Source organism: Jaculus jaculus, chromosome 6 (genome assembly GCF_020740685.1).
Source record: "Jaculus jaculus isolate mJacJac1 chromosome 6, mJacJac1.mat.Y.cur, whole genome shotgun sequence".
Classification (NCBI taxonomy): Eukaryota; Metazoa; Chordata; class Mammalia; order Rodentia; family Dipodidae; genus Jaculus; species Jaculus jaculus.
In genome coordinates this window covers 45,213,511-45,235,933 of record NC_059107.1, presented here as the reverse complement: position 1 = coordinate 45,235,933, position 22,423 = coordinate 45,213,511, and the positions used below count along the sequence as shown (strand labels likewise).

At 43.7% G+C, this 22,423-nt stretch overlaps 1 protein-coding gene across 1 annotated transcript in view; it reads left to right on the top strand.

The window, feature by feature from the left end:
* Positions 1–1,889: 1,889 nt before the first annotated feature.
* The window catches only part of Usp39 (ubiquitin specific peptidase 39), a 39,670-nt gene continuing 19,136 nt past the window's right edge, over positions 1,890–22,423 (top strand). Inside the window, exons 1-8 of the mRNA XM_045151883.1 lie at positions 1,890–2,191; positions 3,525–3,594; positions 8,882–8,976; positions 9,854–9,990; positions 10,569–10,721; positions 11,217–11,442; positions 18,446–18,523; positions 22,147–22,214. Of these exons, the coding sequence (XP_045007818.1) occupies positions 1,939–2,191; positions 3,525–3,594; positions 8,882–8,976; positions 9,854–9,990; positions 10,569–10,721; positions 11,217–11,442; positions 18,446–18,523; positions 22,147–22,214 (1,080 nt within the window). The 5' untranslated portion in view covers positions 1,890–1,938. The remainder of the gene's footprint in view (positions 2,192–3,524; positions 3,595–8,881; positions 8,977–9,853; positions 9,991–10,568; positions 10,722–11,216; positions 11,443–18,445; positions 18,524–22,146; positions 22,215–22,423) is intronic.

Below are 22,423 nucleotides of genomic sequence, written 5' to 3'. Positions count from 1 at the left end.
ATTTGAGAAAAAATTCCCTGTTTTGTTTTTAGGTAGGGTCTCCCTCTTGCCCACGCTGACCCGGAATTCACTCTGTAGTCTCAGGGTGGCCTCAAACTCTTGGCAATCCTCCTACCTCTGCCTCCCGAGCATTGGAAGTACTGGGATTAAAGGCGTGCGCCACCACTGTCCAGTTTGGGGGGGGGCCGTGTCTGGAAGGACAGTTTTCTCTTCCCTTCCTGACTCCTCTCAGTGAAAGGACCTAATTATATAGCCCAGGCTGGCCTCAAACTTGGGGCAGTTCTCTGGTCACCCAGCTTCAGCCTGTGTGTATAGTTTTCCCATCCTCATTTAAAAAAAAAAAAAGTTCAGGAGCCAGGTGTGATGGCGCACGTCTTTAATCCCAGCATTTGGGAGGCAGAGGTAGGAGGGTCATCATGAGTTCAAGACCACCTAGACTACATGGTGAATTCCAAGACTACATAGTGAATTACAGGTGAGCCTGGGCTACAATGAGGCTCTACCTCTAAAACAAAGAACCCATGTTTGACTTTCCAGATCCTATGTAAGCCAGACGCAGAAAGGTGAGGCAAGTGCAAGGTCGCACATGACCACTAGGTGGCGAAAGCATCTGGAGTTTGATTTCAGTGGCTGAGGCCCTGGTGGGCCAATTCCCTCTTTCTGGCTCACTCTCTCTAAAATTAAAATAATAATAATAATAAAATCCAGCCAGGCATAGTGGTACATGCCTTTAATACCAGCAGTTGGGAGGCAGAGGTAGGAGGATCGCTGAGTTTGAGGCCAGCCTGAGAGTACATAATAAATTCCAGGTCAGCCTGGGTTAGAGCAAGACCCTACTTTGAAAAACAAAAAACAAACAAAAGGGCTGGAGAGATGGCTTAGCAGTTAAACACTTGCCTGTGAAGCCTATGGACCCTCCGTTCGAGGCTTGATTTCCCAGGACCCACATTAGCCAAATGCACAAGGGGGCGCACGCATCTGGAGTTCGTTTGTAGTGCCTGGAAGCCCTGGCACGTCCATTCTCTCTGCCTCTTTCTATGTCTGTGGCTTTCAAATAAACAAATAAACAATTTAAAAACAACCCCCCCTAAAATCAGTAACTTATGATTAGAATGGGCATGATGGAATATTACAGTGCAAAGCAAAGGAACAAATTCTCCATATACTCTACAATGTGAATGGATTCTAAAATAAATACAGAGAAAGAGGCCAGGCTCACTCCAGGCCAGAAAGAGTAAACATTGGATAACACTTGAGCCCAAGGATACTTCTGGTTGTTACAAGTTACTTCTGATTGTGGCCATGGCTTCACAAGTGTTCACACATCAGAATTTAGCAAATCCCATATATTAAACGTGCAGTATTCTATATATTAATTATACTTCCGTGGAACTATTCAAACAAACAAACAGGCAGGGGCATGTGTGTGACTCAGAGGAAAGTTTGGGCTTAGCATGCATGAAGCTCTAGATTCCATTCTCATAAAAAAAAAAAAAACTTCTCCGCCTTAAATTTGGAATTTCATTAGCTTTAGCAAGGTGTTAGCACTTTATGCCAACAACCCCTTAAACGGTGCTTTCAAGTTCCCTGATTCAAGCCTGCCCGGAGATTATTTGGGGATATTGACTCCTTTTACTGTAAAGGTCGTCAGTCTCTGAGGTGTAGGGACCAAGGGACACAATCTCCAGATTGTGTTTTCGAGATATAAAATGTCTGAAATCGTGTACAAGATTCCTATCTCTATAAGTTGAAAAAAAAAAAAATGGGTAAAGCTGCTGAGCCGGTAACTCCTATGGGTTTCCTGCAGCGCGAATTGTCCCTGCCCGCGACTCGTAGAGAGTTTTGGATTTGATACCTGCTCGGCTCCCTATTGGCTATGTGCCGCGCGCTCGAGCGTGCCTGACGCCTGCGCCGGATCTCTTGGACCCGGTAGAGGCGATGTCCAGCCGGTCCAGGCGGGAGTCTCGTGGTTCCACCCGCGGGAAGCGTGAGTCCGAGTCGCGGGCCAGCTCGGGTCGTGTCAAGAAGGAGCGAGATCGAGAGCGGGAGCCCGAGGTAGCAAGCTTCCGGGGCAGCCCGGTGCGCGTCAAGCGGGAGGTCGAGCCGGCGAGCGCGCGCGAGGCCCCGGCGGTGCGCGTCAAGCGGGAGCGCGAGGCGGACGAGGACTCGGAGCCCGAGCGGGAGGTGCGAGGTGCGCGGGGCCGGGCCGGGTGCAAGCTCCCCCTTTACTGGCTTGTTTCGTTTCCACTCTTCCGCCGCTTCTCGGACCCCGGGTGGAATTCAGAAAGGACCGCGTTCTTCTTGACTGTAGTTAGCCTGAGTGTGGCTTCCCTGATCGACTGGCTAACGGGAACCAGACATTACACTGTTCCCCCCTTTTAAGTTTTTAAAAAAATATGTTTTATTTATTTATTTGAGAGAGAGAAAGAGGGAGAGAATGGGCGCGCCAGGGCCTCCAAGCCACTGCAGTCGAACTCCAGATGCATGCGCCACTCTGTGCATCTGGCTTACATGGGTCCTGCAGAGTCGAACCGGGATCCTTTGGCTTTGCAGGCAAACGCCTTAACCGCTAAGTCATCTCTCCAGCTCCCCTCTCTAGTTCTTATAACATCCCAAGGTGTAGAGAGCGCTATGGTAATTTCTGGAATCGGCCCTGGGCACTAGACTAAATTAGTACCGGCATTGTACCAGTTCGGTAGTTTGTAGACAGTTCTCTATCCGCCTTCACCTGGGTTTTGCACAAAGTGTGATGGCCTTTGTTCCACCCTGTCTTGTCTAGGATGTTGCTACAAGGAACAGCCTTTGAAAACAGATTGTACTACCCGTTGTAACAAAAAGCCAGTCTCACAACCATTTATAAGCTTAGGGTTCTCCAGTAAGGCAGCCCACTGTCCGCACAGGTTCTCTTCTCTTGTGGTAATTTACTCGGGGAACTGACAACAATGTTGAATTTTGGCTACTGCTGTTGCTGATAGTATTGCGAATAGTCTCTGTTTTAGACCTGGTGGTCACATGTCTTCTAACAGAATTCTGTTTTTTTTTTTTTTTTTTTTTTTTTTTTTTTTTTTTTGAGGCAGGGTCTCACTGTAGCCAAGGCAGACTTGGAATTCACTGCTTAGTTTCAGGGTGGTCTCGAACTCACAGTGATCCTCCTACCCCTGCCTCACAAATGCTGGGATTAAATGCATGCGACACCACACCTAGGTAACTTGTTAGTTGAGGAAAAAAAAAGGTTTTTGTTTTGGTTTTTCGAGGTAGGGTCTCATTGTAGCTCAGGCTGACCTGGAATTTACTATGTAGTCTCAGGGTGGCCTTGAACTCATGGCAGTCCTCCTACCTCCACCACACCCAACTCATTAGTGGACTTTTTCAGATGTTATTAGACACCTGCCGCCAAGCTGGGTTTATGCAGTGCTCGGGCTTGAAACTGGGACTTCATGCATGTTAGGCAAGCACTCTACCAACTGAATTACATCTCAGCCTCAGGTTTTTCATCTTTAAAGTTTGTAATGGTTTTCTTTCAGCAAAGAATGGCCGTGTGGATTCTGAGGACCGGAGGAGCCGTCATTGCCCATACTTGGATACCATTAACAGGTCAGTAGGATAGTAGAATCCAGGATAACTGCTGACGATGTATCTTTAATTTTTTTTTTGCGGGGGGGGGGGTGGTGGGCTGGAAGGATGGCTTCATGGTTAAGGCATTGCTAGGCTTGATTCCCCAGGTCCCACATTAGCCAGATGCACAAGGGGGTGCATGCGTCTGGAATTCATTTGCAGTGGCTGGAAGCCCTGGCGTGCCTATTCTCTCGCTTCCTCTCTCCCCCTCTCCTTTCCCTCCCTTTTTCTCTGTCAAATAAATAAATAAAAATAAAATATTTAAAATTTTTAAAAAAGATTTATTTATTTATTTATTTGAGAGGGGGGAGGGAGGGAGGGAGAGAATGGGCATACTGAGGCCTCTAGCCACTGCAAACAAACTCTAGACACACGTGCCACCATGTGCATTTAGGTTATGTGGGACCTGGAGAATTGAACCTGGGTCCTTTGGTTTTGCAGGTATGTGCCTTAACTACTAAGCCAACTCTCCATCCTAAAAAAAAAAAAAAAAAATGTTTATTTAATTTTAGTTATTTAAGGGGGGTGGTGAGAAAGAGAGAGAGAATGGGCACAACAGGGCCTTCAGGCACTGCACATGGACCCCAGTTGCGTGCACCACCTTGTACATCTGGCTTATGTGGGTCCTGAGGAATTGAACCTGGGTCCTTTGGCTTTGCAGTCAAGTGCCTTAACCAGTAAGCCATCTCTCCAACCTAGTTTAAAATAATATATTTTACTTTTATGTACTGGGGGGGTGGGGTGAATGTGCATGCCAGGACCACTAGCCATGGTAAACAAACCCTAGGTGCATGTGCCACCATGTACATCTGGCTTACGTGGGTTCTGGGGAATTGAACCTGGGTCCTTAGGCTTTGTAGGCAAGCGCCTTAATTGCTAAGCCATTTTTCTAGAAGGGCTACTATTCATTGTGGTAAGCACAAGCCATATATCTGTCTTTTATAAACACACACACACACACACACACACACACACATTTATTTATTTAATTTAAAAAATGTATTTATCAGAGAAAGAGGGGGAGAGAGAGAGAGAATGGGCACTTCAGGCCCTCCAGCCATTGCAAATGAACTCCAGACGCGTGTGCCCCCTTGTGCATCTGGCTGACGTGGGTCCTGGGGCATCCAACCTGTGTCCTTTGGCTTTGCAGGCAAATGCCTTAACCGCAAGCCATCCTTCCAGCCCATATCCCCTACCCCCAACCTTTTAAAATATTTATTTATTTGAAAGAGAAAAAGAATGGGCATACTGAGGCCTCTAGCCACTGCAAACAAATTCCAGATGCATGCCCCACCTTGTGCCTCTGGTTTTATGTGAGTACTGGGGATTCAAATTCTGGTGTTTAAGCTTTGTAGACATCACTTTAACTGCTTACCTCTCTCTCTGCAGCCCCATATATGTCTCTTTGAGGATATGAAATGCTAGGCACAAACTCTACCACTGAACTATGCTTCCAGCCCAGGAACTGAATTTAAATTTATATTTTTTAGTTTATTTATTTGAGAGAGAGAGAGAGAGAGAAACAGATATAGAGAATGGGTATACCAGGACCTCCAGCCGTTGCAAATGAACTCCAGATGCATATGCCACCTTATACATCTAACTTACGTGGGTCCTGGGGAATCAAACCTAGGTCCTTTGGCTTTGCAGGCAAACGCCTTAACTGTTAAGCCATCTCTCCAGCCCTAAACTTATAATGTTAGTTATTGTAAATGTAGTTGTCATTAGCCACATGTGGTTAATGGCCTCCACAGTGCAGCTGATTGGGATGATTACTATTTAAATATAGTTAAAATTGAGAACACATCTTTCTTCTACATGTGGATTCATTGAAGATATGTTTTTTTGTCCTTTTCTGGCCAGTACTCCCATTGTTACTTTAAACTTTAATCAATAATAGTTGTAGTATTCTCCAGGTTTGTTTTATTTATTTTTTTGTTTTTTGAGGTGGGGTCTCACTGTAGCTCAGGCTGACCTGAAATTCATCTGTAGTCTCAGGGTGGCCTCGAACTCACAGCCACTCTCCTTACCTCTGCCTCCCGAGTGCTGGGATTAAAGGAGTGCACCACCACACCTGGCTTTTTTAGTTTTTCAAGGTGGGGTCTTGCTCTAGCCCAGGCTGACCTGGAATTTACTGTGTAGTCTCAAGGTGGCCTCGAACTCACAGTGATCCTCCTACCTCTGCTTCCTGGGATTAAAGGCATGAGCTACCATGCGTGGTGTGTGTGTGTGTGTGTGTGTGTGTGTGTGTGTTTTAAGGTAGGGTCTTGTGCTAGCACAGTGGTCTTCCTACCTATGCTTCCCAAGTGCTGGGACTAAAGGTGTGATCTACCACTCCTGGCTTCATTTATTATTTTTGTGTATGTGTGTGATTTGTTTTTTGTGCTGGGAAATAAACTCAGGGCCTTGCACTTGATAAGCAAGTGCTCTGCCACTGAGCTAATTTCCCAACTTTTTTCCATTTATTTTTTTGGACAAAAATAATACTTTGGGGCTGGAGAGATGGCTTAGCGGTTAAGCGCTTGCCTGTGAAGCCTAAGGACCTCGGTTCGAGGCTCGATTCCTCAGGACCCACATTAGCCAGATGCACAAGGGGGCACATGCGTTCTGGAGTTCGTTTGCAGTGGCTGGAGGCCCTGGCGTACCCATTTTCTCTCTCTCTCTGCCTCTTTCTCTGTCACTTTCAAATAAATAAACAAACATAAAAAAAAAAACCCAAAATTTGGGCTGGAGGGATGGTTTAGCGGTTAAAGCGTTTGCCTGCAAAGCCGAAGGACCCAGGTTCTATTCCCCAGGACCTGCATTAGCCAGATGCACAAGGTGGCACATGTGTATGGAGTTTGTTTGCAGTGGCTGGAGGCCCTGGCACGCCCATTCTCTCTTCGTCCTTCCCTCTGTCAAATAAATTAAAAAAAAAAAAACCCAAAATTTAAAAAAGTGGGGATAATGGACACCCTTATCAAAATATAATACTTTGATTTATAAATGGGTATATTTACACTTTTGTAATGGAAAGTTCCTGTTTTGCTTTTTTTTTTTTTTTTTTTTGAGGTAGGGTCTCACTCTAGTCCAGGCTGATCTGGAATTCACTATGTAGTCTCAGAATGGCCTTGAACTCATGGTGATCCACCTAACCTCTGCCTCCCGAGTGCTGGGATTAAAGGCATGTGTCACCATGCCCGGCAAGTTCCTGGATTTTTTATTATTATTTTTTCATGCAATTTATTAACTTTTCCAAGTTTCATTTAACTTAGAACAAGTTATAGCAAAATTTTAATCAGGTCTTATGAAAACACTTAATGTGATATTGTAGCCATATTCAGGGACCTTAATGACCTCAACTGTTCTTAAGGTATATAACATGGCATTATTATTGCCAACTTTTTCTATCTTTTTTCTTGTTTTTTCGAGGTAGGGTCTCACTCTAGTCCAGTCTGACCTGGAATTCACTATGTAGTCTCAGGGTGGCCTCTAACTCTTGGCAATCCTCCTACCTCTGCCTTGCGAATGCTGGGATTAAAGGTATGTGCCACCACGCCAGGCTTCTTTTTCCCTCCCTCCCTCCCTCCCTTTCTTTCTTAAATATTTTATTTATTTATTTATTTGAGAGAGTGGAAGAGAAAGGGGCACAGGGAGAGGATGGATGTACCAGGGCCTCTAGCCACACTGCAAACGAACTCCCAACACATGTGCCATCATGTGCATCCGGCTTTCCTGGGTTCTTATGCTTCACAAGCAAGGGACTTAACCACAAAGCCTTCCGTCTAGCCCTATTGACAGCTTTTTGTAAATTTCTGCAGAAACGCATTCAGATAAGCAGATTATTTGGCTGTCTAGGTTCTTGTTTGGTTTGGTTTCTGTAGCCTAGGTGGGCCTAGAAATCTTTTTGAGGTAGGGTCTCTTTTTCTCTCTAGAGCAGACTGACTTGAAATTCATTATGTTGTCTCAGGCTGGTCTCGAACTCACAGCAGTTCTCCTACCTCTGCCGCCTGAGTGCTGGGATTAAAGGTGTGCGCCACCATGCCCAGTTGGCCTGGTACTCTTACATTGCCCAAGCTGGCTTCAAATTTGCAATCCTCAGCTTCCCAAGTGTGAGCCACCATACCTGGCTTTTGACAGGTCCTTGATTGGTTACAAATACTGTTACTTTTTGTCTATGAATAATGGTACAAAGATCCCATATCTAATAAAGTCTTGTTTATCTGTTTGTTTTTAGTCTAGTTCAGGCTGACCTGGAGCATACTCCGTAGAATCAGGCTGGTCTTGAACTCACAGCTATCTATCATCCATCCATCATCCATCTATCTATCAATCATTACCTAGCTGAGTCACCAGTGGTGTATATTTGCCTGTAATCTATGTACATCCTTCTGTTACTTGATCATCTTTAGGTTTTTATTTTTTGTTGTTGTTTTTCAAGGTATAGTCTAGCTCTAAGCCAGGCTGACCTTGAATTCACTAAGTGGTCTGAGAGTAGCCTAACACTCACAGCAGTCCTCCTACCTCTGCCTCCCGAGTGCTGGGATTAAAGCCATGAGCCACTATGCCTGGCCAGGTTTTGTTTTTGTTGTTTTTGGTTTTTCAAGGTAGGGTCTCACTCTAGTTCTCAGGTTGACCTGGAAATCACTATGTAGTCTCAGGGTAGCCTTGAACTCATGGTGATCCTCCTATGTCTGTCTCCTGAGTGCTGGGATTAAAGGCATGCGTCACCACGCTCAGCATGTTTGTTTTTTGAGGTAGGGTCTCGCTCTTGCCCAGGCTGACCTGGATTTCACTGTGTAGTCTCAGGCTTGCCTCACAGTAACCCTCCTACCTCACCTCCTGAGTGCTGGGACTAAAGGCATACACCATGAGGCCCTGCCCATCTTTAGGTTACTAATAATCTCTAAGGCAATGTTAATACTATGTAAATAGTTGTCATACAGTATTGGCTTGGGAATAATGACAAGTTTCTATGTGTTTAGTATGTATGTAAGGTACCTCCCCTCCAAATACTGATCCATAGTTGAATCCACTGATGCTGACCGCATGGATAGGTATAAACTAATGAAAAAGAGGCATTTGTGTTTGGTACAGACACTTGGACTCTGTCACGAGGTGTTCTGGGTGGAGATGGATGGTTTATATGTGGTCGTCAGGTCTTCTCTAAAGGATGCTGTATAATGTGGAACATGGAGCCAATACTGCTTCATTTGGGAGCCTTGTAGACTTCCATCCCTGTTAACTGTATTTTTGTTTTTTTTCTGTGTTGTTTTGGTTCTTTTAGGAGCGTGCTGGACTTTGACTTTGAGAAACTCTGTTCTATTTCCCTCTCACATATTAATGCGTATGCCTGTCTGGTGTGTGGCAAGTACTTTCAAGGTAAATAAATGTTATGAGTTATAAACATGGTAAGTTTGCAGAGCCATATGTATTAGTCCATCCCCTGCCCCTCCCCCAGAAAATTGGGATACTCAAGCCCAACAGAAGGTTCTCTCAATGATCAGAACTTGAATTCATTTGAAAAAGATAAAGAACTAGTTCTGTGAACGACAATGATCTCAGAAATCCTGGGTTCTAAATTGCTAGTGTTTTACATATATTTATGTGCATATATATATGTGTAAATATATACACATAGATTTGTTTTTGGTTTTGGTTTTTATGAGAGAGAGAATGGGCATGCCAGGGCCTCCAGCCAATGCAAATGAACTCCAGATGCATGTGCTTCCTTGTGCATCTGGCTTACGTGGGTCCTAGAGAACTGGACCAGGATCCTTTGGTTTTACAGACAAATGCCTTAACTGCTGCCGTCTCTGTAGCCCCAGCCCTATTTTTTTTTAAAGTATTTGCAAGTAGGGGTGGAAGGAATGGGTATGTTAGGGTCTTTTGCCACTGCAGAACTCCAGATATATGCCCCACCCTGTGCATCTGGCTCCACCTGGGTACTGAGGAATTGAACCCCAGCCATCAGTGTTTGCAAGCAAGTGCCTTTAACCTCTGAGCTATCCCACAGCTCCCCAATGGGTATATTTTATTGAAATTAATTTTCCAAAGAGTATGTGAATGCCATCTAGAGAATGAGGTTAATAGATAAGCTAATGCTGATAATAAGTTTATGGGGGAATTTGATTTCATGAATGGTGTAGTAATTTATTTTGCTCTTTCAGTACATTCTAGTATAAATTAATGAAAGAAAGCAAATCTGATTTGGACCTCTCTAGGCCTGTCTCTGATAGTCCATCACCCTTCCCTACAGGCCGGGGTTTAAAGTCTCATGCCTACATTCATAGCGTCCAGTTCAGCCACCATGTCTTCCTCAACCTTCACACCCTCAAGTTTTACTGCCTTCCAGACAACTATGAGATCATCGATTCTTCACTGGAGGATATTACGGTGTGTGTCTCAGGGCTGGTTTGGGACACATTATTTTGTGAGTCATCCAGAGGTCCCTGGGAACTACCCACATGTGGTCAGAAAATAATCTGGAGAGAAAGAAAAAGTGGGCTAAATTCAAGGTTCTATAATGCTCCCTATTGTCTGCAGACAGAATGATTCTCTTCTTTCTGTGACTGGGAAGATTCAGCCCCAGAAAGTCCCTGAGTTCAATTTAAGTCCTGCCCATGACATGAGGTTCTGTACTGCTGAGCTAGGTACTGTGCTACCATGGGCCACATTCCCCCAGAGACTCAGATTTTTGCTATTTTCATAGACCTGTGGATACTACTGTGTCTGGCAGTCATTGATTGTGGAGTTGACCAAACCTGACGGCTGAAGACAGATCTGGGGTTCAGTGGTTTGGGGCTGGACACAGAACACCTTGTAGATGGAGGGGTGGGGTGGGCTTTATGGTTATGTGGTAGGTTACTTATGACCACTGTACTTTTTGGTTTTGCCATTAATTGCTATTCCAAACATAACTCATGAGCTCTGTTTAAAACTCAAACAATTTGGAATTTTCCTTTGATTTACAGTATGTGTTGAAGCCCACTTTCACAAAGCAGCAAATTGCAAACTTGGACAAGCAAGCCAAACTGTCCCGGGCATATGATGGTACCACTTACCTGCCAGGAATAGTGGGGCTGAATAACATAAAAGCCAACGACTATGCGAATGCTGTGCTTCAGGTAAGCAAAGCACTGAGGAGGAAAGGGTAGCAGAAGCACTGTGAGGGTTGGCCAAAAAGTCACTGCTTTCTGTGGAGTACAGTCAGGGTCCCAGACACCAGGTTTGGCTGCAGACTCTCCGTGAGTATTAGTTCTGTAGCAGGTGAATATTTCTATTTGGTTGAGAGGCTGCTGCCAACTGCTGAAGATATTTCAGCCTCTAGGCTTATGGCTTCTGCAATTTCTAGGTAATGAGGGATAGTCTGCTAAATAAGAAACAGTTGCACTTTTTTTTGTTTTATAAGTATTTTATTTATTGGAGAGAGAGAAAGAGGCAAAGAGAGAGAATGGGCACACCAGCGCCTCTGCCTACTACAAATGAACCCCAGAAGCATGCACCACCTTGTGCATCTGGTTTATGTGGTTTATGCAAGTACCTTAACCACTAAGCCATTTCTCCAGCTCCACGGAATCCTTCAAAGTGGCTGTGTGTTAACTGTAGTCTTCGACTTCCAGGCTCTGTCTAATGTTCCTCCTCTCCGGAACTACTTTTTGGAAGAAGACAATTATAAGAACATTAAACGTCCTCCAGGGGACATCATGTTCTTACTGGTCCAGCGTTTTGGAGAACTGATGAGAAAGCTCTGGAATCCCCGAAATTTCAAGGCACACGTCTCTCCCCATGAGATGCTTCAAGCTGTTGTTCTTTGCAGCAAGAAGACTTTTCAGATTACTAAACAAGGTAAGAACAAGTTGCCCGTGTGTGTCTGGTTTGAGGACACCAAAACAAGTTTGATGAAGACATTGATTTCTATCTCACACTTAGTGTTGCAGTCAGGCTCACATTGTTGGCAGAAAACACCCAACTAAGCACAGCTTTTGGGGGCGGGGAGGCGGTTATTTTGGCTTACAAACTTGAAGGGACGCTCCATGATAGCAGGAGAAAACAATGGCATGAGCAGAGGGTGGACATCACCTCCTGGCCAACATCAGATTGACAACAGCAACAGGAGTATGTGCCAAACACTGGCAAGAGGAAGCTGGTTATAATACCCATAAGTCTGCCCCCAACAATACACTGACTTCTAGGAAGCTTTAATTCCAAATTGCCATCAGCTGGGACCTAGCATTCAGCCCACTTAAGTTTATGGGGGACACCTGAATCAAACCACGCTGAGTCTGGACACGAACCACAAGGGACTGTCCAATAGGTAATGTGATTGCATTTCTCACTGTTCTCTTATTAGCGGGCTCTCCTCAGAGACCCAGAAGATTGCAGTTGAGTACAAAGTCTGTCGGTCTAATTATGGCTTATGGTAGACCAGGAGCCTGAGAAAGGCCTCTGTCACCTGTACTCACTTTGCCATGTCCCCACTCAGATGAACCATTTTGCTCATTCTTAACTCCCTGAGCCCAACTTGTCATTGCCCCTGAGTAAAGTGGCCACTAATTCTTAGGAATTAGTATTTTTATTTATTTATTTATTTGACAGAGAAAGAGGGTGAGAGAGAACGAGAGAGAATGGGCACGCCGGGGCTTCCAGCCACTGCAAACGAACTCCAGATTGTGCCCCTTGTGCATCTGGCTAACATGGGTCTTGGGGATCGAACCTGGGTCCTTTGGCTTTGCAGGCAAATGCTAAGCCATTCCTCCAGCCCTAATTCTTAGGAATTAAATCTCACACAGTATCTGCTAGCATCCACATCCATTTCTTTGGCATGCATTGATGTTGCTAGGTTTTGGAGCTGCAGAGTTAAGAAATATGATTGCCCTCTTTGAGAAGCTCCCAGCTTAGCTAGGAAGGTAGTTGGGTAGGAGGGACATCAGAGGGCATTAAAGTGCTGAGGGAAGAGGAAGCAGAGTGCTGTGCATGGGAGCATGGAGCAGACTTCCAGTTGAACATGTGGGAGGGGAGAGCCTTGTGTGTTAGAAGAGGAGGCAGGTTGGTAATGGACATTTCAGGTAAAAGGACCTAACAGGCAGAAGTATGAGGTGCACCTTGAATTTTAGGCTCAGCGGAGAACAGAGGTGGTGGCTGGGAATAAGGAACCAGAGTTCTTAGTTTGTATGTCATTATAAGGAGCTTGGATTATATCTTATCAAGAATGAGAGTCAGTAGGGGCTTTCTAGTGTCTTCTGCAATTTCTCGCCTGAGTGTTTTAAAGTTCTCATTGTAGAGATTCTTTACTTCCTTGGTTAGGTTTATTCCAAGGTACTTTATTTTATTTTTTGATCCAATTGTGAATGGGAGTGATTCTCTGATTTCAGTGTCTGTGTGTTTGTTGTTAGCATATATGAAGGCTACTGATTTCTGTGTATTTATTTTGTATCCTGCTACATGGCTGTAGGTTTTGATCAGCTCTAACAGTTTGCTAGTAGAGTCTTTAGGGTCCTTTATGTATAGAATCATGTCATCTGCAAATAATGATAACTTGATCTCTTCCTTTCCAATTTGTATCCCTTTTATGTGTGTCTCTTGCCTTATTGCTATGGCTAAGACTCCCAGAACTATATTAAATAGAAGTGGGGACAGTGGACACCCTTGTCTTGTTCCTGATTTTAGTGGAAAAGCTTCCAGTTTTTCCCCGTTTAGTAATATATTGGCTGTAGGCTTGTCATAAATAGCCTTTATTATATTGAGATATGTTCCTTCTATTCCCAGTCTTTGTAGAACTTTTATCATGAAGGTATGTTGGATTTTGTCGAACGCTTTCTCTGCGTCTAATGAGATGATCATGTGATTTTTGTCCTTCAACCCATTTATATGATGTATTACATTAAATAAAATAATTTTTCTTTTTTTAAAGTCTTGGGTAGCTGGGCATGGTAGCACATACTGTTCATCCCAACATTTGGAAGTCAGAGGTAGGAAGATCATTGTGAATTTGAGGTCAGCTTGGGATTGCAGAGTGAGTTCCAGGTTAGCTTGGGCTAGAGTGAGACCCTGCCTTGAAGAAACAACAACAAAAGTCTGGGCTGGAGAGATGGCTCAGTGGTTAAGGAACTTGCCTGCAAAACCTAACAACCCAAGTTTGATTCCCCATATAATCCCATATGTACAGGATGTTTGAGTACTTGTATAATGCCATATGCACAAGATAGTGCATGCATCTGGAGTTTGCAGTACTGGTGTACCCATTCTCTTTGTTTTCTTTTCTTTTGTGTTTTGAGGTAGGGTTTCACTGCAGCTCAGGGTGGCCTCGAACTCATGGTAATCCTCCTACCTCTACCTTCAAAGTGCTGGGGTCAAAGGTGTGTGCCACCATCCCTGGCTCTCCAGTCTCTGTCTTTCTGTCTGCCTGTTCCTTTTCTGTCTGTCTCTCAAATATTTTTTTTTTTAAGTGTCAGTTAAGGAAAGGAAAACTAAGGGATGGTAAGACAAGTAGGTAAAGGGTAAGACCCTTGGGGTTTAGGGTTTTAGGATAATAGGAAGAAAGAAATGCTTGGGTGTAGATACTTATATATTGATCAAAAGGCCCATCATGTTATAGAGTCTTCTGTTCAAATGAGCAGGGGTTATTAAACTATTTGAACATGGTGTTTCATAGTTTGCAACATGGCCAGTAACATCTTACTAGTCTTCTGTGCAGGGGACAGCCAACTTTTGAGCTGGGTGGGATCAAATTCCAGCAGTTGGGATGGCTGGAGTGTGTTCTTTTATAAAATCTTTTTGGGGATTGGAGAGATGGGTCAGCGGTTAAGGCACTTGCCTGCAAAGCCTAGTGACCCAGGCTTGATTCCCAAGTACCGACATAAAGCCAGATGCACAAAGAGGTGCATGTGTCTGGAATTCATTTGCAGCAGCTGGAGGCCCTGGCATTCCCATTCTCTCTGTTTCTCTTTTGTCTCTGCCTGCTTGCAAATAAAAATATTTTAAAAAAAAATTTTTTTTCTGGACCAGAACTCTATGTGAGGTCCCAATTTTTTTTTTCTTTCTTTCTTTTTTTTTTAAAGTATGGTCTCTTGTTGAGGCTGATCTGGAATTTACTAGGTAGTCTCAGGCTGACCTTGAACTCACAGCGATCCTCCTACCTTTGCTTTTTTTTTTTTTTAGGGTAAGGATATTTTTAATTTCAAATCTTTTTATTCAAATATAAGCACAAACTATGACTCAGAAACCCTTGGTTTGTGTCATCAGTAAGATAAATACACAAGGCCAGTCATGGTGGTGCATGGCTTTTAATCCCTGCACTTGGGAGGCAGAGGTAGGAGGATCGCCATGAGTTCGAGGCCACCCTGAGACTAGATAGTAAATTCCAGGTCAGCCTGGCCTAGAGCAAGACACTATCTCCAGAAAAAAAAAAAAATCATACAATAATGCCATAGAAAACATATGTCATTTTTTTTCTTTTAATCACAGGGACTTATAAATCAACACAAATCAATTTCAGGCACTTCGTGAATACACACTATGAGAAATTTCGGCCAGAGAACAGCATAGCTAGCAGGCGATCCCGTAGGGACTTACACTTTCAATTTTAGAATACATGAGGGGTATCCTTTCACATTTCTTCACTATTTCAAACCATTTTAAAGTTGACTATAAGATCTCACTTTTTATTGTTTTTATTTATCTATCTGAGAGTGACAGAGAGAGAGAGAGAGAGAATGGGCGCGTGCCAGGGCCTCTAGCCACTGCAAACAAACTCCAGATGCATGCGCTTCCTTGTGCATCGGGCTTATGTGGGTCTTGGGTAATCCAATCTCGAACTGGGGTCCTTAGGCTTCACAGGCAAGTGCTTAACTGCTAATCCATCTCTCCAGCCCCCAAGCACTCACTTTTTAAGGACCTAAAGTGCTAAATCCTTCTACTCCATTAGCATGGTCCTAAAACAATCCATCATGCCTGCTCTGAGGGAGCATGTCATAGAAGTTTTATAACTGGAGCTCTGAAGACTGATTTTCTATATTACCTCTAGTTCTACACAGATGACTTGTGATGGTTCAACACTCTGATGTCTCTCCTACCCCTCAAGAGTCAGTGTTCCTAGGTAGCTCCAGATGGTCTAATACTACTTGGGCCCAGGTTTGCCTTACACAGTCCTACCTCAGCCTCCTTTGTGCTGGAATTACAGGCTTGGGCCACCATTCGTGACTTATTCTGATGTCTTTTAAAGCCAAACTAGGCTAGGCTTCATATTATTATTCTTTTAGACAACCTGTGCTAATTACTGTTCTTTAAGAAAACATGAGGGAAAATGGAATGTGGGAAATAGTTTAAGGGTGTCTTCAGGTAACAAACACTACATTCAGATTTGGTTTGGCATCTTTTACAACTTAAGCGACACTGGTATCCTCTAAAACACAACCATTCTTGGTTATGTGAAGATAATACACATGTGGGGCTAGAGAGATGGCTTAGCTGTTAAGGCATTTGCCTGCAAAGCCAAAGGATCCTGGTTCGATTCTACAGGACCCACTTAAGCCAGATGTACAGGGGCCATGTGTGTCTGGAGTTCGTTTGTAGTAGCTGGAGGCCCTGGTGCGTCCCCCCCTCCCCCGTCAAATAAATATATAAAATATTTCTTTTTAAAATCTAATAAGGGGCTGGAGAGATGGCTTAGCGGTTAAGCGCTTGCCTGTGAAGCCTAAGGACCCCGGTTCAAGGCTCGGTTCCCCAGGTCCCACGTTAGCCAGATGCACAAGGGGGCGCACGTGTCTGGAGTTCGTTTGCAGAGGCTGGAAGCCCTGGCGCGCCCATTCTCTCTCTCTCCCTCTATCTGTCTTTCTCTCTGTGTCTGTCGCTCTCAAATAAATAAATAAATAAATAAATAAATAAATAAATAAATAAATTTTAAAAATATTAAAAAAAAAATCTAATAAGGTAAGCCGAGTGTGGTGGCTCATACCTTTAATCCCAGCACTCAGGAGGCAGAGGTAGGAGGATTGCCATGAGTTCAAAGCCATCCTGAGACTCCGTAGTGAATTCCAGGTCAGCCTGGGCTAGAGTGAGACCCTACCTTGAAAAACCAAATAAATAAATAATAAAAACTAAAGAGGTAATATACATGTAACAATATCCTGTGGTCCTACCTCTGCCTCTTGAGTGCTGGAATTCAAAGGTGTGTGCCACCATACCTGGCCCCAATTTTTTAAAAATTTGTTAATGTGTGTGTGTTTTAATAAAGAAGTTATACATATAGAGCCCCCCACCCCAATTTTGCTGGATAGTCTTTGGTGACGTTACTGATACTCACTGTGGCAATACACCATTTCTTTTTTTTTTTTTTTCCGAGGTAGGGTTTCACTGTTGTCCAGGCTAACCTGGAATTTACTATGTAATATCAGGGTGGCCTCAAACTCACGGCAATCCTCCTATCTCTGCCTCCTGAGTGCTGGGATTAAAGGTGTGCTTTAGCATGCCTGGCTACACCAAATTTCTATATTAAGGCTGCAACAAGCTAGGAAATTTTGGAAAGAATGATTTCTTTTGTGGGCCATGGCCGGATGTACCTGTTTCAACCTCCTCAGTGCTCCACAGACTCCTGGCCTGAAGGTGGTTATTGATGCCACTCAGCTCTTGACAGCTTTGGAAGGTTAAAGCATGATTGATGGTAGAACTGCAGGAAAATGTTTCATAGTCACAGTTTATATTGTCATATAAGCAGTTCCTTCAGTTTCAGACCTAGGCTGTTGTCAAATGCCTAGTGTGTAGATGTAGGGAGAAGTTCTTGCAATGATCATTATCACATACAATATTCGGTGTATGGTGAGGGTGCAAGGGTCAGAGTCATTCTCTGGAGTTGTCAGGCCTTTAGAATTAGGAAAATAAAATTTAAAAAAATGACATTCTTTTTAAATTTTTTAAAATATAATTTATTTATTTGGGAGAGAAAGTGATAGAGAGTAAGAGAGAATGGGTGCCTCTAGCCACTGCAAACAAACACCGGATGTGCATCCTTGTGCATCTGGCTTACGTGGGTCCTGGAGAATCAAATCAGATCCTTTTGCTTTGTAGGCAAGCACCTTAACCACTAAGCTATCTCTCCAGCCCGACATTACATTCTTTACACTTTTTTTTTTTTTTTTTTTTTTTTAGGTAGGGTCTCCATCTAGCACCAGCTAACCTTAAATTCACTGTGTAGTCTTAGGATGGCCTCAAACTCTTGATTTTCCTACCTCTGCCTCCCCAATGCTGGGATTAAAGGCGTGTGCCACCATGCCCAACACCATTCTTACAGATTTTAATTAGATAAGCAGAGAAGGAGTAAATAGAAGCAACTCTTAGTTGGTAAGGAAGTAGCCATTATTCCAGAAATTTGTGAGTGACAGTCTACTTAGGCACCATACTCATGATCAGGAATGTTACTCTTGGGCTGTTCCCAGAATCTCTTGCTCTAAATGTTTAATTGATGTCCTTTTAGTACTAGCACTAGGCACCTTCCCATAGGACAAGAGCCTTTGTAAGCTAGAGAACAGTAGAAAGAGTTACTCTGGAGAAGTGGATATTACAGGTCATTATTTCAGTTGTCATCACTGGGCAATGAGAGACAGTTTGGGAGGAAATGACAATGGAAAGTCCTGCTATGGACCAAAGTGCCTAGGAAGGGGTAGAGATTACAGAGTAAGTGTTTGACCTTGAGGGCTGGTGTTTGTGACCATAGAGGAAGATATACAAGGAATGAGGGATGTTGGGCCAGAAAGGAAGTGGAGAGAGCCAGAAGGGTGGAGGGGGCCATCTGGTATGTAGGTCAGGTTCCCTTCCTGCCTGTGAGCTTTAACCTAGTCTTTTCCCTTTTCCCCAGGGGATGGAGTCGACTTTCTGTCTTGGTTTCTGAATGCTCTGCACTCAGCTTTAGGAGGCACAAAGAAGAAAAAGAAGAGTAAGTCATTTTGCCTGTAAAAAAAAGAACCTTATTTTCTTTGCTGCTTTCTTAAACTTTACAACTTCCTGTCCTTTCATTCTTGCCTTATTTTTATTTTATTTTACTATTTTGCAAGGCTTTAGTATATATTAAATACAGACCCTCTACCCTTTTTTGAGATAGGGTCTTGCTACATAGAGCTCAGATTAGCTTGGAACCAACAATCCTTCTGCATCAGCCTCAAAGGTACTGGGGTTACAGATGTGAACCACCATTCCTGGCCTTTCTTCCAGAATGGGCCCCTGTCTGTATTTTTGTTTGTTTGTTTGTTTTGTTTTATGACGTAGGGTCTTGCTCTAGCTCAGGCTGACCTGGAATTCACTCAGTAGTCTCTGTGGCCTTGAGCTCATGGCGATCTTCCTACCTTTGCCTCTCAAGTCCTGGGATTAAAGGCGTGCTTCACCATGCCTGGCCCTATTTTTAAAATTTTATTTATTTTAAATTTATTTATTTGAGAAAAGTGGCAGAGAGAGAACAAGAAAGCAAGAGAGAATGGGCACAGTGGGGCCAAGTGAACTCCAGACACATGTGCCACTTTGTGCATCTGGCTTACGTGGGTACTGGGGAATCAGGTCCTTAGGCTTCATAGGCAAGTGCCTTAACTGCTAAGCCATCTCTTCAGCCCTGCCTGTTTTTTTAAAAAAATATATTTATTTATTTGTTTATTTGAGAGAAAGAATGATTGAGTGAGTATGGGCATGTCAGGTCCTGCTGCCATTGTAAACAAACTCCAGACACATGTACCACTTTGCATCTGGCTTTACATGGGTGCTGGGAAATTAAACCAGGTCTTTAGGCTTTAGAAGCAAGTACCTTTAACTGCTGAGCTATCTCCCCAGATCTCTGTATTTTTTGTTAAAGTATGGTAATATTCCTACTTTTTTTTTTTTTTTTTGAGCCAAGCCCAACAGACTGGGCTCTGGGTTTTTTTTTTCTTTTTTTTTTTTTTCCCAGGTAGGGTCTTGCTCTAGCCTAGGTTGACCTGGAATTCACTATGTAGTCTCAGGGGGGCCTCAAATTCACAGCAGTCTTTCTACCTCTGCCTCCTGAGTGCTGGGATTAAAGGCGTGTGCCACCACGCCCAGCCTGTTGGTTGTTTTTGAGTTTCTTATTTTATTTTTATACTTTGACTTTTTTCAGTTTTTAAATTTTTAATTATTATTTATTCATTTTAATTATTATTTATTAATTATTATTTATTCATCTATTGGTGGGGTGGAGAATGGGCACATCAGGGCCCCTAGCCAACTGCAAACAAACACATGTGCCACCATGTGTGTCTGGTTTACGTGGGTACTGGGGAATCAAACCTGGGTCCATAGGCTTCCCAGGCAAGAGCCTTAACTGCTGAAAGCATCTCTGCAGCCCTAGATGTTATTTTTTTTCAAGTGATTTATTAGATTTTAGTAAGTATATGCTTTGTATGGACACATCATGTCTCCCTCCTCCCTGCCCTCTTTCCACTGAGGGCTCTCCTCAGCATTGCTGGTATTCCCCATGGGTTGAGAGAGAGAGAGAGAAAAGCAGGCAGAAAGTGAGATGGGTAGGGAGGGTGGGAGGGAGAGAATGGGTGTGCCAGGGCCTCTAGCTGCTGCAAACGAACTCCAGATGCATGCTCTACCTTGCATGTGGCTTTATGTGGGTACTGGGGAATCAAGCCTGTGTTCTTAGGCTTTGTAGGCAGGGACTTTAACTGCTAAGATATATCTCCTATTCCCCCCCCCCCTTTTTTAGTTTTTTTTGAGGTAGGGTCTCTCTCTAGCCCAGGTTGACCTTGGAGTTCACTATGTACTCTCAGGGATGGCCTTGAACTCCTGTCTCTGCCCTCCAAATGCTGGGATTAAAGATGTATACCACCACGCCCAACTTTGACCTACCTTTTTTAATCTTGCTGAGTATCTCAGGCTGGCCTGGAATGTGTGATCCTCCTGCTTCACCCTTCTGAATGCTAGGGTTTGTGGGTATTTGCCACTGTACTCAGCCCCACTGGTGTTTTAAGCAGAAATTTTGGAAGTTACTATGTTAGTGAAATAGTCATAAGACAAGTGCTGAGTGTTGTTATTCATGTGGAAGCTGAACATGTTGATCTTCCAGAAGATGAGATGAGAATACTGGTTACCAGAGGAAGGGAAGGAGAGAGGGAAATTACCTGGTTCAGTTGAACTGAAACAATAATGTTAACACAGTCAGGTAACAATGATTGGCAGCCAATCAGTATGTGGTTTTTTTTTTTTTTTTTTGGTTTTCAAGGTAGAGTCTCACTCTGGTCCAGATTCAATATGTGATCTCACAGTGGCCTCGAGCTCTCGGCAATTCTCCTACCTCTGCCTCCTGAGTGCTAGGATTAAAGGCGTGCACCATGTCCGGCTCAGTATATATTTCAAAATAGCTGCTAGAGAAGATTTTGAATGTTTCCAACACAAAGAAGGAGCTGTTGAAGAGATGCCAGTTATCCTCATGTGATCATTGCACATTGTTTTGAACTATTCTACTCCATACACACTGCATAGTTACTGTGTGTCAATTGAGGCATTTTTTTTTTTAAGATTTATTTTTATTTAAGAAAGAGAGAAAGAATGAGAATGGGCACATCAGGGCTTCTAGCCACTGCAGATGAACTCCAGACGCATGTGCTATCGTGTGTATCTGGTTTATGTGAGACCTGGAGAATTGAACCTGAGTCCTTAGACTTTGAAGGCAAGTGCCTTAATGACTTAAGCCATCTCTCCAGCCCGAGGCATTTTTCTAAAACTCAGAAGTGTGCCATAGAAGTTCTGACCCAGTTTCAAGTGGAGGAGGCATCGTGTTGCAAAGCCCCAGACTCCTGCCAGCCCAGGACCCAGTGCAAGGGCAATGCGGTCATGTTTGCCTGAGCTGAAGGTAAAAGCTGCTGCTTCATTCTGGGTCTGTACATGAGAGGCATGAAGCTGGCCCCCCAGAGTCTCAGATTTGAAGCCCCCCTGCCTTCAAACTCATGATCCTCTTGGTTTCACTTCCAGAGTCTAGGTGTGTGGCCGGCTTCTCTTTCCACTCCCAGTCCTGCCCTCTGTACCCAGCGTTACAGCCTGTGATCGCCCTCTGAGCTCTCCAACTCGTGTCCCCTGGGTTCCTAGAGTCCCATTGTGTTTTCTCTCTCATTGCTTTGGCTTTATTCTTGGCCATCTCTAGGTCTGCCATTTCCCTTTTGTGCTTTGTGTCCAGTGTAGGCTGGGCATCATCTCTCTTTGCAGGTGGTGTACGGCTATGGGACATGCCTTGGTTATGCCTAATTTGGATTTGTGGGCATTCTATCTCTGTATTTCTAGGCTCTGTAAATCAACACTTTTTTCCCCTCTCATGGGTCCAGGCATTGAGTGTTGGAAGATCAAAGGGTATCTTGTAGGGGAGATAAAATGTATTTATTTATGCAGATGATCATAAAGGTATGGTAGTATTTGTTACAAAGAGAAACTTCTGTGCTTAGTGAGAGCTTTGGTATTATGCTAGAGGATGCAAGTTTATTCCAGAAATGCAGAAGTCATGAATATGTTTCTGACATGCTTTGTGGCCTCACAGGATTTGTTTTCATTTTGCTTGTGCAGCTATTGTGACTGATGTCTTCCAGGGCTCCATGAGGATCTTCACTAAAAAGCTTCCCCATCCTGATCTGGTGAGTTGGTGGAGCCAGGTCTTAGAATTGAACCTCAGGCCATCAGGCTTTGCAAGCATGCATCTTTAACTGCTGAACCATCTTCCCAGCCTTTAAATGAAAAAAATAAGTTAGCATGCAAAGTAAGAGTTTATTGTGGTGTTTTCATACATATACGTGCCATTCTCCCCCCAAATAGTTCCTCCTGCTTTTATGTCACGTAACGTTAT